The sequence below is a fragment of the Onychomys torridus genome, chromosome 18 (assembly GCF_903995425.1).
Source record: "Onychomys torridus chromosome 18, mOncTor1.1, whole genome shotgun sequence".
NCBI classification, from domain to species: domain Eukaryota; kingdom Metazoa; phylum Chordata; class Mammalia; order Rodentia; family Cricetidae; genus Onychomys; species Onychomys torridus.
Genome location: NC_050460.1, coordinates 35,272,512 through 35,289,111, shown reverse-complemented (window position 1 = coordinate 35,289,111; position 16,600 = coordinate 35,272,512). Strand labels below are relative to the sequence as shown.

Here is a 16,600-nt window from a genome sequence, read left to right as displayed (position 1 = left end):
GTCTATACTTTGCCACATGGCTTGTGGCTCACCAGTACTTTACATCTTGCTTCTCCTGACGGTGGCTGGCAGTGTCTCCTCTGTTCTCCTTTCTCCTTCCTCCTTTCTAGCTAGAATGTCCCACCTAACCTTATTCTGCCTCCCCATTGGCCAAACAGCTTTATTTATCAACCAATCAGAGCAACACATATTCACAGCATACAGAAAGATATCCACAGCAATAGAGGGTTTAACAATTTATTGGAAAACAAGTCGAGTCTATTGATTCATAATACACACTGCACATAAATTTGGGGGTTTGTGATACATAATATTTGGCATCTGCTGCAGAATTATAAAATTGAGGTTTTTTTTTAATAAAAAAAAAACCCACCCTTCATTATCAATCAGTATAAATATAATTTATAAAAATGTCATTAAAATGGCTCAATATTTTTTCTATCATTATAAGTAAAATTCAAAAGGCAAGAGAGAGAAATATATACATTCTGCTAAACCAGTTTTAAACACTGGTAATTAAATACATCGTTGCATGTGCAAACTTCTGTGACACTTAGTTGGCCTTTTAAAAACACCATCAGAAAGCACAGTGAAATCCGAGTCATGGGGAAAGCATGAAAGATAGCTTAAGCCTGATACTTCCGGGGAGGAGGGGGCTAAGTCAAAGGAAGCCTCCACTGCCTGGATGTGAAGTTTCATCCTCTTTGCCAGCCCCCTGGGGACCAGAAATGACAGCACCTTCCTGTTCAGGTTTATCCCTTGCCTCTGCCCTCACTCCGCCGGCAGTTCTTGGTGTCACACTATTTGTGGTTCTCTGCTACTGCCCGCTCATACTTTCTGGCCAAGTTTCCCATTAGCTCTAATTCACTCATAACATACATGTATGCCAATGCATTTTATGGATGACAGACAAAAAAATTATCGGCCAATTAAACTTTTAAAGAGTGCATCATGGGTTAGGAGCAGACTTCTGGTTGCCATCTGGGACAGCCTTTCTTTCTCTGACCCATCAATCCAGTGACCCATCTACTCAGTGCTTGCAGGTTGGATCCAGGAGAAAAGATGTCAAAAGTGAGAGTCAGACTCTCAGGTATGTGTTTTTCTCTACCTCTATGTAGGTGAGCAGATGCCTTTTAAATAATATTTGTGCTCACCCATAGCAGATGTTCAAAACATGAAAAACAGAAGGGTACCCATATTCATACAACCCTTGAAACTGTCGGTTTCTTTTTGGCATGTGAACCTGGCTTTGCAATCTTCCAGAACTATTAGGATTATTCTGAAGACAGTCATCAAGTTAAAAACAAACTAACGAAAACTTCTGTACCACAAAAACCAATTTGCTTTCATTTGTAGTTAGAGAAGAAATGTTGACCTTCAGGGGGAAAGTATTGGGAAATAAAAACATCATGCTGAAAATTCTAAAGTTAGTTTTTATAAATCCCTACACTGAAAAGGACTGTTTGTTCCTTTGGTAAAAACATTCCTGAACTCAGTTGCATCCTATTAAACACTCACATCTTCTCCCGTGAAGACTGAGGTAAGGGTAAGCAGACAGTGATGGACCTGAAATCAAAAAGTTTGAGCACAGGGACAGAAGCCAAAAAGTTCAAGTTCAAAGTCTAGTTACAGTAGAGTTAAAAGAGTAATTCTGTTAAATAGGTCAGTTTCTCTGACCTATGTATAAAATTAGAATAATTGGGAAATTTAAACACGATTATCCAAGAACATTTTAAAATAAAGGTCCTGGCATATCTATACCACCTGTTCACATTGCAGTAAGCAGGCGTCATGGTTGGCAAGACAGACAGGCTGGAAGCTTGAGTGGCCAAGACTTAGAGTAAGGAGAGATCAGGCGCTTGAGGATTTTAGCATTGAAATAAACTGTGAACTTTAGCAAGTTCTTTGTCAGGTGAAGAAAATAAAAGAGTAGATTCTAGTCACAAAGAAGTGGGGGAGCAAGGCAAAGATGGAGGTGTGCTGAGAGCCAACACAAAGGCTCCACAGGCTGCTCTGCAGTCACACAGCATGATGGTGACCTGCAGGCTGATGGGAGATGACTGGGACAGGGGACAAGGCAGAGAGGAATGCTGTGCAGACTTCAGCTTCTGCACAGGAAGAGCCTGCAGACATGCTGCAGTGCCAGGGCGTGAGGTCAGAGCAGTCTCATGCATGAGCGTGAATCCTCAGGCTATGCTTGTGGCAGAGTGGAGGGAGGCGGCACTGCAGAGCTGCAGGTCCAGAGAAGCAATAAGTAAAATGCACAAGAATAAGGACGAGGCAACAGTCATTCCAGAGTGGACATGTGAACAGAAGAAACTTGTGGGTGGCTTCCTTCTACAGTTAACTTAAAAACCCACTCTCTTCTGTAGAAAGATAAGGTGGCTGCAGTGGAGGGAACCCCAGAGAATCCTTCTTCATTGAAATGACAGCTTTCGAGGTCTATAAAGTAAAGTTTAGTCTTTGAAAACTAAGTTTGGTGGTCAAGGGGTCTGGAAAATGCAAGGAAGTTATGCCTCCTACTGTGGGGTGTCAGTAAATGTCACCTGCATTGAGGCTTAGGGGAGCCACTTCTTTGCCAGGGACCCCCCAAAGTGTCCTCAGACAGCCACCGTCTGAGAAGGTGATTAAACCACCCACAGATGTGGCCATTTCCTGAAGTTTAATCCTCCCAGTTCATTGCCTCAACAGTGAGTAGCCTCCAGAGGAGCATCCCTGAGCATCCATTGCCCTGGAGCTTCCCAAACTCTCGATCTGAACTGTCCTAGCCCATTATTGTCACCAAGTTCTATTCCCTTAATCTGATTCCAGGTAACCCAGGGATAAGGGATTACAGAGGTGCATTTCATGACAGTACACATAACTGGGAGGCGCAGTCCAGCTGCAGCCTCCTATGACATAAGGCATCCCAAAGTTCTTGGTCCACTTCTGTCATGCTAGCCGAGAGGTAAGTGAGTCTCTCCGTGCATTTTCTCCTTGGTGTTCAGGCTTAGTAAATGGTGTCTGGACATCGGAGACTGCCGTTGGGCTGGCATGTGGTATCTCACGTTTTTCCAGAACCTGGTCTTTGCAGACTGTGGTCTCGCTTTAAAGTCCCCTGACCAGCGAATGGCTCCTTGTTTCCGCTTAATGAATTGAATAGATTCCGGCATTTTCTCATAGTCTTGGATGTTCTCCAACTCAAGCAGGACAATTTTAATTCCTTCCCGGGTGAGAGCATTATATAGTGCTATTTGCTCTTCAGATGAGTGACCCAGCCAGCTGAAGTCACCCATATATCTCATTAAAATGATAATCAGCCTCCTGCTTTTCTTTACATTTTCATTAGTAACCTCAATAATGTCTGCAAGACACAGAGCACAATGTGGTCAGTCTAGCTGCCATCTAGACATTCTTTCCTGAACTCAACACTCAGAAAATTCTTTGCAATCTCTGTTCTAAGGCTCCTGTTACAAAGACATTTTCGTTTTACAGACCAGCTTAAGAACTAGCCCACAAGAGATGGACTTTGCTCTTGGAGCTCAGTCAAAAATTTTAAAACATCTTGCTAAATCATTTGATCTATAATACTCCTGGCTTACTAAAACAGTTGCAGAGTGACTATTAGCTATAACCAACTGTCATTAAATTGTCCAAAAGGGTAAAAATCAACTAGACATTGACCCAAAAAACTAAGAGGAAATTTAACATTATACACCATTGAAGAAATTCTTTAAAGTCTTTAAATATGTCCAATGGTACCAAGCCTCTAGAACTGGAACTCAGCAGCTAACTTCACAAGAAGCATTTCCATACCTTCCCCAGCATAGTCGTCCCTTCCACAGATGAACAGCTTATATCCAAACTGTCCCTCCAAGACCTCAGGCAACAGTTTAAACACAAAAGTCTCTAAGTTTGAGGAGGATCCTTCTCCGAAGGTCTTGGGATAGAGAATATAGGCATCATAGGCCTTTCCGTCGGAAGCTAAAGGGGAAATGAGATGTATTTAGAACCATGGGGGGAAGTGGGAGATCTGATAAAGTCAACACCACAAACATTTGATTCAGCTTGATACCCTCACCTGGCTGAAAGAGCAATACCTTATGTCTAATGCCACTTTAAAATTCAATGTGGTAGCAATTTGTGATTTTCATTCCTATACTCCCAACATTTTAAAGAATGGTATGCCTTCTCACACATTTTTATGTGTGCATTTGATTTTTCCCTCAGATATTTAAATAGTGTCCAGTTTAACTGTTCTTGTCAACCTGACACAAGCTAGGCATTTAGAAGATGGAGCCTCAGCTGAGAGCACTTAGTAGGCTAGTTTGTGGGCAGGCCTGGAAGGCATTTTCTGGATTGACAGCTGATGTGGGAGGGCCAAGCCCACCATAGGTGGTGCCACCCCTGGCAGGTGGTCCTCAATGGTATAAGAAAGCAGGCTGTGCAAATCTTGGAGAGCAAACCAGTAAGCAGCACTCCTCCCTGGTCTCAGCTTCAGTTCCTGCCTCCCTGGTCCTGCTTGAATTCCTGCTCTGACTTCCTGACTATAAGGTATAAGGTCAAATATATCCTTTCCTCACCAAGTTGTTTAATGGTGATGGCATTTTCTCACAGTAACAGAAACCCTAAAAGACCAATAGTAACAAAGCCTGTAATTAGACTATAACCTTTAACTACTAACAAAAAAAAACAACAACTATCATATCATCTTTTGAAGGTATAAAATATAATCTAGAAAAAGACTTCTGGCTGGCTCAGAGGTTAAGAGCACTGGCTGCTCTTCCAGAGGCCCTGAGTTCAATTCCCAGCAACCACATGGTGGCTCACAACCATCTGTAATGAGATCTGGTGCCCTCTTCTGTGTACATAACAAATAAATAAATCTTTAAAAAAAAATAATCTAAATAATAGACTATTTTCTATACACTGACATTAACTTTAAAAACAAATGAACAACCTTTTCCTGCTTCAAAAATATACTTCATTCACTCCTCATGAGTTTCACACATGTGCAGAGTGTATTTTGATCATATCTACCACTCACTGATCCTCTCCAACTCCTCCCAGACCCCTCCTCTGAGCATTTCTCCCTCTTAACCTCATGTCCTTTACTTATATCTCACTGAACTTGATTAGTGCTTTTTGTACTGGCATCAGCCTAGGGCCATCTTCTGGAATATGAGCAGCCTACCAGGGGCCATAACATCACAGAAAACTGACTGTCCCCAGCAGCCAGAGGCTACAAATTGCTCCTCAGCTATGGGCGGGGTGGAGTGAGGTGAGCTCCTCATCCCCCATGCTGAAATGCTGATTGGCTGGATCTTGTGCAGGCAGCCACACCTTCTTTTCTATCATTAGCAACTTGCAAACTGCTCCTATTGCCTTTGAATGTGCACATTTGACTTAACCTACAGAATATTCTTAGTTACAGCTGAAAGCTTTTTACTTTTCTGCAATAAAAATCGCATGTTGAGATTTTTTTAACATCAGCATCAGTTTTAATTAACATACATCAACTCTAAAACACTTAAGAGATTCATTGTGACATTTCCACAGATGTGTATAAGGTACCCAGATCACACTCACCCTCCTGACCCTTTCTTTTTCTCCCCTCCCTCACAACACCATTTAAAATTCTTGTGTCTTACATTTTTCTATGTATTGTGTTTTACACAAAATGGTCCTCCCATAGCATTTAATGCTACCCTATAAACTTTCAATAGGGCCACACCTTTATCACCCTTTTCTTGCCTAGTTCTATAAACATCTCAAGCCTACATTCTACTTATTCTACTTTATGTATTCTTTCTGTATGATGCTGTGATATTAAAAAGAAAGAGGGACCCTTCCTCAAGTGTGGAAATTTCTTTCTTTCATTTGAATGTGGATCATGGATCCACAGGGCACATGCAGCACAGAGCATTCCCTAACAGTGGATTCTGGGTAACTAACTTACAGACAGATGTTTAAACACCTGTGTATTGTGCCAATATGGAAGGTAGGGTGGTAATTTAGAAATGGACCACATCAAGCCTTATCAGTTATAAAACTAAATAAGAATAAATGTTCTTCTTGTGTAAGCCAATATTTTCATTAAAAGCCTTCAATAAAAATACTATGAATCATTTTCAAACTGTCCAGAGAAAACATTTCATGGAATATAAAATTATACCTTTTCGGGGGAGAAAATCAGAGCAAGAATCCCTGTACCAAAGCACGATGTCAACCTTGAAGATTTTATAGATGAAAACACACCATACAATTGTAGCTGTTAAGATGACAAAGGTCCCAATGATGTAATTCTTGAAGTCAGGGACTACAACAAAAAAGAGGAGAAAATTATTAAAACTAAAAAGAAGGAAAACTCCAGTCCCATGGCAATTTTAGTATGTTTACTGCAAAGAAAGCATATGTGCACCCAGATTCATGTCTCTTCATTCCCTGTCATTATATCAATGGGCACTAACAAGCTGGGCAATGCAGCTTAAGTCTATAGAAAACAAACGTGCATTCCTTTACATTTCCACCTAAAGCATAATGTACACTCTGAGAAAACCTGTTGGGGATGATAGAGACAGAGTTCATTCTAGCACAACAGAAGAAGTCAAAGCCACCCAAAGCCTGAGTGACTCCCTGGGGGGTGGGGAGGTCTGTCAGGAAGAAAATAAAGATGGAGGACAGAAAGGAAGTGATATTTCCATTCCCACATTCATAATTCAACCAAAGAAGAGGAGTGTTGGGGAAAGAGAGGAGAGAAGCGCCAGGTGAAGAGGAAGAAGGGGTGGAGCGGAACCCGGAAGAGGAAAGACAAAGAAAGTGCCTTTTTGCTGTCAGGACATGGGTAGCCTCCAGGAAATATCTAAATACTCAATGGCTTTATCTGTTTTATTTATTAAAATTTTGTTTGTACACATACCCTAATTCTTAAGCTCTGTTTGAAATACTATGGAGTATTTAAAGAATACTCACAATTATTCTCAGCACTGGTTTTTGACTATACCAATTCTTGAAAAACCAGTGGCTTCAGATATGCTTGTTATAAACAGGACATTTAGGCTTTCCCTGTATAACCATCTTGTTTGATTATGTGCTTAAAATATTCATGAGGTACTGAATATGAAGCAAATACTGGTAGCTACTGTTCCTGGGAAAAGAATAATTTGTAAGAAAAATGGCTGGCATCATTATGGACCTTTTAGTCAAAAAAACTAAGAAGAGTTCCTGTGCCCGGGATACATGATGCCTCCAAAGCGACACCCAAACAGAGGCAGGGAGGTGGGTTGAGTGAGACCAGGCAAGGGGAGGAGGGAGTTTCCTAACAGAACAGAGAATTGAGGCCAAGAAGCAAAATCGATGAGAAGTTGTAGCTGAAGAGGGACGAGGAATGTTCCAGGTGAAGGAAATTACATGGGAATCCACCAGGCGAAGCAATACAATAGGTTAAGTTAACATTCATTACTTACCTGGATATATTAACTTGACATGTGCTGACTCTAGAATATTTGTGTTCTTGACGAAACAGATAAATGGATACAGATAAAAGTGACTTTGGACTACTGAAATATTAAGTACTGTAATGAGCGTATACTTTCTTTGGGATGAAGGATGTTTCACACTGTTCAAAAGAGAGAGAGAAAGAAGAGGAGTAATTCGAGTGGGTAAGATGCATCAATAAGGAACAATACCTACGGGCCCAGTTTATTGCTTTAATTGTAACATAAATTATAGCTCAAATAATCACCTCTGCCCAATTATTTGCAAATAGTCTATTGGTAAGACAAATCTGAAATTGTCTAACCTCAAAGTCAGGAACACCCGGTATATCAAAGAATCAAGTTAAAATTATGAGCATGGGAGGAAAAATACAAACACACACACACACACACACAGCCTTACACATTCTGGCCTCCATGGGTGTACAGAACTGGGGCACTTGACAAAGGGCATTGCATAGAAGGGACGGGGAGGAGAAGTTAATAGAAACCCTGGAGATCTTTATCCAGCCTATCGCGATGGAGGTGAAGTGACAAATTCTTGATTCCTTCCATGTGTCTTTCCAAAGAACTTAATACACCTCATTGCAATGCTGTAGCAGCACAAATCAGAATGTAAGATAAGGACTTTTAGCTGGTGTGGAACTTGTCCAGTGATATGTATTTTTAACAACAACAACAACAACATACAGGTTCTCACAATGTCATCTAGATTACTTAGCAAAGCTCAAAGCGGGCAACATAGGGCCAGGAACAGTCAACCAGCAGCTAGCTTGCAGTATTAGATTCAAAACTAGAACAGGTGTGGCACAGAATTTAAAACGGAAATTGACTGGCAAACTCACTGATGGAAGTCTTCAGCTAGGAGTGGATCGTCAATTTCTGATCCATTCCACTTCCAGTACACAAGATCTGATAACTGGCCTGTGACATTGCAGATCAGTTGTATCATGGATCCTGAAAGGTAATGTATTTTGAGTCCAAAGACCAATTGGCCTTTATTACAATCTATCTATATTTAGAAATGGCTATTGAATAAACATTTTAAAGTATAGAAAAGCACAATGAAAGAGGAAAGTTTCCCTAATCCTCATCACCCAGAGAACACCACTGTTTGTTACTTTACATATCTCCATCTTGGTGTTTCTCTTCACACATCAGCAATAAGGTGGATGGGATCTTATTGTCTATTACTTCGTCATTGTGTGGCCTGGGAACTTCAGCCTCTGTGGTCAGTCCTCATGTGGATATGAGACTACTTAGTATTTTATAACTATAAACTAACAATATTGTTATTGCTGGACAGAATCTCTGAAGTTTCATTATTATGATTAATATTTAAGGAATTTCTGCTTATATCCCTGTTTTCATATATTTCCAAGTATTACCTGGAATGAAAACCTGGGGGTAGAATGTCCTTACAGTGTTGAGACTGAAACCCACGGCCTTGTTGCATCTCTGGTCCTCCCAAGAAGACAGAGTTTCAAAGCCAAACTCCAATCAAGTGAGGCTGCACCACGCCACTCACCCCCCAGCAGCATATACAACCATTATTTCACACAATCCCCCAGTACCTAAGGGATAATCACTACGATGATGATGATGATGATGATGATTATTATTATTATTATTATTACTGAGAGAAGACAAATCAAACTCAATTTTCACTTGATCTATTTTTCTTCCATGAGTGGCTTCAGCACAGGGCTTAGAGTACCCTAGATGTGTTCTTCATCACAGCCCAGCCCATCTACATTTTTTCTTTAGATTTATTTATTTTGTATATATTCGTGTTTTGCCTGCTTATATATCTGTGCATCACATGTGTGCCTGGTGCTCACAGAGGCTGGAAGAGGGTGCTGGATCCCCTGGAACTAGAGTTCATTGTGAGCCACCATGCTGGGAATTGAACCCAGGTCCTCTGGGAGAGCAACCAGCACTCTTAACCACTGAGCCATCTCTCCAGCACCCTACACTGCTTGGACTATTGGTGAATTGACACATTTTTCCTACCTTAGTATTCACCGGACCCTCACTGCTCCTCACATGTAGGATCCACTAATTAGCCTCTTTTTCAGAATAAGCTCACAGGAGTCTAGCTGTTCCTCATTAATCAAAGACATTCACTCTTCACAGACATAAAAACTTCCCAGAAAACTTTCCAGGCTAGCTATCTTTATTTTTGTTCATGAAAATTCCTTGACAAAGATCTTTTGTTTTTTGTGATTAAAATTTGTAAGAACTTCTTCTTCTTGTATCTGTCTTCACTCACTTTTTTCTAAAAACCCTCTCTACTACCAACCAAATCAGGACAGAACCGAGGTCCATATCTGGGGTGTTTGCTGTGTTCATTGCCTTTTGTTCCTGACGCTCTCTAGGAGGTAGTGCTCAATCTTCTGGGCTACCTTGAATATAATGTTTTAATTCAAGTAGTTGAGTTTAAATCCAGACCATTGGTTGATGTGAAGTTTCTTCTCTAATGTATGTACCATTATTATAGGATAAATTCTCATTTACTTTTTACTTCAGTAAAAATAAGTATGTATACTTATACTCATCCTCCTTCCCAGTTTTGGTGTGTGTGTGTGTGTGTGTGTGTGTGTGTGTGTGTGTGTGTGTGAGTGAGAGAGAGAGAGAGAGAGAGAGAGAGAGAGAGAGAGAGAGCAGATATATCTATGTATGCATGTCTGTGTACCTGTGTATATGTATTTGTGCATATAAGGGTGCAGGTGTGTGTGCGTGTGTGTACATGTAAGGGTACAGGGTTGTGTGTGTGCATGTAAGGGTTCAGGTATATCTGTGTACATGTGTGTGTGTGTGTGTGTGTGTGTGTGTGTATGTGTATGTGTGTGTAAGGGTGCAGGTGTATGTGTGTGTACATGTAAGGGTACAGGGTTGTGTGTGTGTGTACATGTAAGGGTACAGGGGTATGTGTGTATGCATGTAAGGTTTCAGGTATATATGTGTACACATGTGTGTGGAGGTGTGTGTGTGTGTGTGTGTGTGTGTGTGTGTGTGTGTGTGTGTGTAAGGGTTCAGGTATATCTGTGTACACATATGTGTGTAGAGTTTGAACAACAATCTTGGACAATTCAGGAACAGTACCCATGTCCTTTGAGATGGGTTTCTCACTGGGTAGAGCTCACCTATTATTCCAGACTGGCTGGCCACCTGGCATCCAGCAACAGGTCTGTACCTGTCACTGCCTCCCCAGCGCTGGGATTACAAATGTGCGTGACCACACCCAGCTCTTTACATGGATGCTGCACACTGAACTCAGGCCCTCTCAGGCTCTTTACTGACTGAGTCATCCCCATCCTCTTTTTGTTTTAGTTTTTGTAAGACAGAACCCATCTATAGTCGAGGCTAACTTCAAGCTCACCATCCTTCAGCACACACCACCACACCTAGCTAAACATGGCTCTCTCCCCAGAAGGAGTAAAAGGATGGTTCTATACATGACAGGAAGGGGTATTCAGTACTGTAGTGATCAAGATGGATCTTTATTCTTGATATTTTTAAAAACTGACTAATTTGGAAAATCATTTTTTTAGAGTAACAATCGCCTGTGGCTACTGTTTGCAGAGATAGTCAGATTCCACTGGAAAGCAAGGTCGGAAAATTGGATATGGCTAGATTCTTGCATAACAGGCAAAAACTTTAAAAAAAAAAAAAAAAGAAAGAAATTCAATAAATGAATTCAAAACATTTAAAAATCATTTAAATATATGATTTGGGCCACTGTCCCTCGATAGGTGTACTCAGTAAGTGGTTTATGCTGTGTGTGTTGTGAGGGTCGTGTTATCTTCATCTTGAATTAGAATAATGGTTTCTCTACACGCTGCCTGAAGCCCACTTACCTGGGTCTGCTTCCATGGTCTCATTCCGCGGGCTCACTATCACAGGCCTCTCACTCTTGCTCTCACCTGCAAGAGAAAATAAACCCGCAGAGCTCTTCAGCCGGTCACCACACAGACTCCCGAGGGGTGCCAGCACTCAGCTAACACTGAACTGGATCTGGCCAGGCAGATCAAGTACAGCAGGAGGCAGAAAGGAGGGAAGAAGAAGAGAGCATCAGAAACCAGCAAGCTGAACACCAGAAACAAGGTTGGACCACACACACCATAGGGGTAGACCATACAGGTGTCTTCCAGTCTCCACACATATGTGTACACAGTTACACCTGCACTCTTACATACATGTAAGTACACACACATGCACAATACACACACACACACACACACTCATGAAAAGAGGAGAAATGAGTATAATTACATACATCTCTACTAAGAGAGTACAAACATGAATAAGAAACATGGCACCTTTGTGGACAGGACCCTGGGAATTGAAAGGCTCCCCTCTCCCTGCAAAGCAGGAAAGGCAGTAGCTGGTGCAAAAGCACCTCCTTGAGCAGAGGGGCCAGTGCTGAACCTGATGTGCTGGGCTATTGTGGTACCAAGCCAGCAGCTACTGGCGTGTGACAAGACACTTGGCAAAATTTATTTGAATAGAAAAATTTCAAAAGGCCTCTAAGAATGAATCTCTTGCTTCCCTACACGATTGGTTCCCTGCGCTGATCCGGGGCTGAGAAGGAAGAATTAGAAACAGACTAGAATGCCAGTAATCCTCCATCAGCATGTAAACAAAGAAAGCATGGGAAGACAGGAGGTTGGGTTTCCTATAGACAAGGCAGTACATGCTCAAGATGCTGATGCTCATAGGGCCAAGAAAGGGATACATTTTTATTCAATGAAATTAGTCTTTGAAAAGGAAATGACTCTAACATTGGGAAAATACAGCTATATACCTTTTTGGTCCTATTCTGGGTTTGCCTGGGATAGTTGCGACTGTGTCTCAGCATAATTACACAAAGATGATCCTCCTCCCTCCTCCCCACAAAAAAAAAAAAAAAAAAAAAAAAAAAAGTCCTGGTTAGGTTAGCTTCTTATTACTGAAAGCTACCATTTACAGAAAGGTCGAAAATAGTCTGCCCATTCCCAGGTAACCTGTGAAAGTGCAATTTGGTCAATTTGGTTTCATCTTACTGTGGAATAGTTTTTAATACAACATATGGATACGACAAGATTGGGAGCCATGGAAACATTAAGAGCAGTCATTATGCACCTGTTTCACAGCAAGGCCTGCTTTGCATCAGGCACTTGACCACAAGCTGAGCCTGCCTTATCTCTAATCTTCTTAAAGCCTTTACAGGCCACACTGTCTTCTTATAGAAGAGGAAACATTCTCAGAGATCAAGAGACTGAGCTAACAAAAAAGTGCATTCTGGACACCTAACATCTCTAAACTTACGGGGATCTACCCCATTCATGCCAGTGACTGTTCTGCCATACTTCTGGATTTGCCTCTGGCAGTACCGGGAGTTGAACCTACAGCTTCACACACACTATGCAAACGCCCCACCACTGAGCTTTTCTCCCAAAGTCAGTGACTCCTATTGAGTCAGACTCCCCCAGGGCAGGCTCTCAAATGGTCACATATACCTATTAAGGGGGGTCCTAGAGCTCTCAAGAGGAACTACCTTCTGTGATATCTAAGACTTTTCCCAGACCCCTCAGAAAGCATAACTCATAACATGTTGGCCTAGCCAGCATTGCATCTGAAGCAGGAATGAAGGATACTCATGTAATGTTTACTAACAAAAATGAAATTAAAACCATAGGATGCTGTGTTGGGGTTTGAAGATGAAATGTCCCCCACAGGCTCATGTGTCTGAAAACTTTGTCTCCAACTGGTACAGATATTCGGGAAGGTTCTAGATGAGGCAAATCTGGAGAAAGGACATCCCTGGGAATGGGTCTTAAGGTTTTATAGCCTGACCCACTTATGGTTCTCTCTGTAACTCAAGTTGCTAAATGGTCTTTTTAATAATAATAATAATAATAATAATAATAATAATAATAATAATAATAAAACCAGCCCCAGATATTGAGGTAAATGCTGAAAGATCTGAGAGACAAAGGAACAAGCCACAGCTATGTCTCACCTTGCCAACTCCATAAATCCCCTGACTGAATGTCTCTGAGTCCTCAGCTGAAAGAGGTCCAGCTGAAAAAGCTTCAGCAGAAAAGGGCCTTAGTTCACACCTTATACTCCTTTTTCCGCCCAGACATATTACTTCCTTCCTAGTGCTGGGATTAAGGGCGTGTGATTCCCAAGTATTGGGATTAAAGGTGTGTACCACCACTGCCTGGCTCTGTTTCTCTCCAAGACTGAGTCAATCTCATGTAGTCCAGGATGGATTTGAACTCACAGAGATCCAAATGGATCTCTGCCTCCTGAGTACTAGGATGAAAGGTGTGTGCTACCACTGCCTGGCATCTTTTTTTTTTTTTTTTCTGGAGCTGAGGACTGAACCCAGGGCCTTGTACTTGCTAGGCAAGTGCTCTACCACTCAGCTAAATCCCCAACCCCTGGCATCTATTTTTAATCTAGTGGCTTGTTCTGTTCTCTGATCTTCAGGCAAATTATATTAGGGTACAAAGTCTCTCTCTCTCTCTCTCTCTCTCTCTCTCTCTCTCTCTCTCTCTCTCTCTCTTTCTCTCTCTTCTCCCAGTGTGCCCATGAAATATTATCATTCTGCTTCCTGACTGCTGGGCCAGCCTCACACTCCAGGTACCATGCCTTCCTCACCATGACCAGCCTGTACTCTCCACGGAACCACAAGCCAAAATGAACCCTTTCTTCCCTGACTTGGTTTTTGTGACTAATCAGCCTTGTGAGTCACAGGCCAGTTCAGTTCTTCTATTTAGTTCCTTTTTGTGAACAATGAAGTAATATCAAAAGGATGGTCTGGAGGATTTGTCCCACACACAAACTCCCGGGGTCAGAGCTACGACTCACCTATTGTGACAAACTGTATCACTCGGGTGACTGGATATTGCTTCCCCAGGTACGTGTAGGACACATGGCAAGTATAGTTCCCTCCATGCTCTTTAGTCACATTCCTCACCATCAGTTTATTTTTGCTTCCAATGAAGTTTATGTTGTCGAGAAGCAGGGGTTCACAATTCTAGACAAGAAGACAGCAACAGAAGCATTGGAAAAGTCAGTAACGCACTATGGAACCAAAGCAGGAGCCCCAGTTTTTCACCTCAGCAAACTCCTAACTGAAAAAAATGACTGTTGAGGGTTTTTTTTTTTTTTTTGGGTGGGGGAGTGTGGGGAAGTGGGGAGGTGGGGAAGAGGATAATTGCATTTCAAAATCTCAAGTCCAGAGGTTTATGCCATAAAGACGAGTGAGGACAAACTGATTTCACAGAACACACAACTGAAGCAATAATGTTGACATTCCTGCACTGATATTATTTATTTTGTGTTCTTTAATTTCTAAAAGATGATGTTCCTGTAAAAGTTCCACCAGACAACTTAAATTGAAGGCACCAAAATATGCTGTGTCCCACCCTAATATTTAGAGAGCTACAGACACTACCATGTTGTGTGTAAAGCACTGAACTCCTCATCAGGCTTCTAGGATTTACTTTTGTTTTATCTTTAATTATGAGTATGTATGTGTGTGCCATTATGGATTTGTGCACATGAGCACAGGTGCCCATGTAGGCCAGAAGGGGGCGTCAGATTGCCTGGAGCTATAGTTATAGGCAATTGGGAGCCTTCTTTGTTGATGCTGGGACACAAACTCCAGTCCTCTGCAAGAGCAGTTTGCTCTCTTAATCCCTGTAGCCCCATCATATAAATGTTTTTAATAAAACGCAAAATAATATCTGCTGTTAAAAGCTATCTCTTAAATGGCTTAAATATCTAATCCATCTTCTCAAACATGTTTGATTTCTATTACTTTCCTTGAAACTATGTCTTACTAAGTTAGGTAGAAACAATCATAAGTTTTTACATAAGTTGTAAGAATCAACAAACACAGGCTTTTTTTTTTTTTTTTTCATTTTTGTTCCCTATGGAGTTACACCACTACAGAACAAACAGAACAAACTGACAAAGATTTTGTGGATATATTTTACTGTTCAATCCAGAAAACTATGTAAAAGTAAAGATTCATACTTAAAATGAATTACCTTATACCACTGAACTTTGGGCAACTCATTCTTTTCATCTTTAAAAAAATCCAAGTAAGGGCACACAAGACTTCCATCCCCTGCAATGTGGAGACGCTGGGGGAAGGTGGCTTGCGTGTTATAACACAGGCCAGGCTCATTCTCCAAAACCTCCACATTTATTTTAGTTTTGAGGCAGTGAGTTGAGTTTCTAAAATAAAATAAAATATGGAAATTAATCATTAGTAAAGTGATTTTTCTGTTCTTAACTATCATAGAAGCTTTGGACATATGTCTGCAATGGATCGAATCCTTCTTTACCTTACTATACAATAGTAATGTCCCGAGTCCTCAATCTTGGCAGGAACAAACCAAAGCCGCTCATTTCGCTGATGAATCCTGGAGTCCTGGTCCACTGATATGGGTGTCTTGCCGTCATTTTTATACCAGAGTATGGTGCCACGCTTTTCATTTGGAGTAAGAGGACAATCACGAATATCAATTTCATTTACAGATGAAAATAGAATGATCTGACTTGGATATTCCTTACAGTCATCTTTAAAAGAGAGAAGGAGGGAGTCATTTCCATAAGAAAAACTTCCAGTGTTTCTTAACGTGATGTCAGCATTCGAACTCATTGTTTAGCTACAGTTTACAGCTGTGTGGTTAAGAGAGCAGTCTTCAGGGTTTGGACTCTTTACACTCAGTTCCAGCCCTGCCGTGTGTCCCCTGGTGGGCTGTATACCCTGGACAAGTTACTTATCCCCTCTTACTTTCCACTTATTCATCTAAAGGAGGGAATAATGGAGGAGAGACATTCCCTTCTGAACAGTGGAGAACAGTAAAGACTGAAAATACCTCCCACTTGACCACGTTACACACAGACAAGTATAGGAAAAAACACTGTTCAAGGCATGACATAATACCATCTCCTGTTTACTCAAAATGCTGAAAGAGACATAGGACAGGGAAAAGAGACATAAGACAACTAAGAAAAAACTTCTAGTAATAAAAACAGGCATTGTCAAGTTGAAAATATACTGGGGGGGGGGGGCGGGGATTAAGAAAACCTGCAGACACAACATTAGAAAACATCCA

At 41.3% G+C, this 16,600-nt stretch overlaps 1 protein-coding gene across 3 annotated transcripts in view; it reads right to left on the bottom strand.

Moving 5' to 3' along the window:
* Nucleotides 1-374: 374 nt before the first annotated feature.
* Il1r1 (interleukin 1 receptor type 1) overlaps nt 375-16,600 on the bottom strand; it is a 70,111-nt gene continuing 53,885 nt past the window's right edge. For all 3 annotated transcript variants that reach the window (XM_036167769.1, XM_036167770.1, XM_036167768.1), the window contains 9 exons: nt 15,824-16,058; nt 15,524-15,713; nt 14,337-14,505; nt 11,336-11,401; nt 8,321-8,432; nt 7,446-7,597; nt 6,155-6,298; nt 3,796-3,963; nt 375-3,343 (listed from right to left, as the gene is read on the bottom strand). In XM_036167769.1, coding sequence (XP_036023662.1) covers nt 2,937-3,343; nt 3,796-3,963; nt 6,155-6,298; nt 7,446-7,597; nt 8,321-8,432; nt 11,336-11,401; nt 14,337-14,505; nt 15,524-15,713; nt 15,824-16,058 — 1,643 coding nt within the window. In that variant the 3' untranslated portion in view covers nt 375-2,936. The remainder of the gene's footprint in view (nt 3,344-3,795; nt 3,964-6,154; nt 6,299-7,445; nt 7,598-8,320; nt 8,433-11,335; nt 11,402-14,336; nt 14,506-15,523; nt 15,714-15,823; nt 16,059-16,600) is intronic.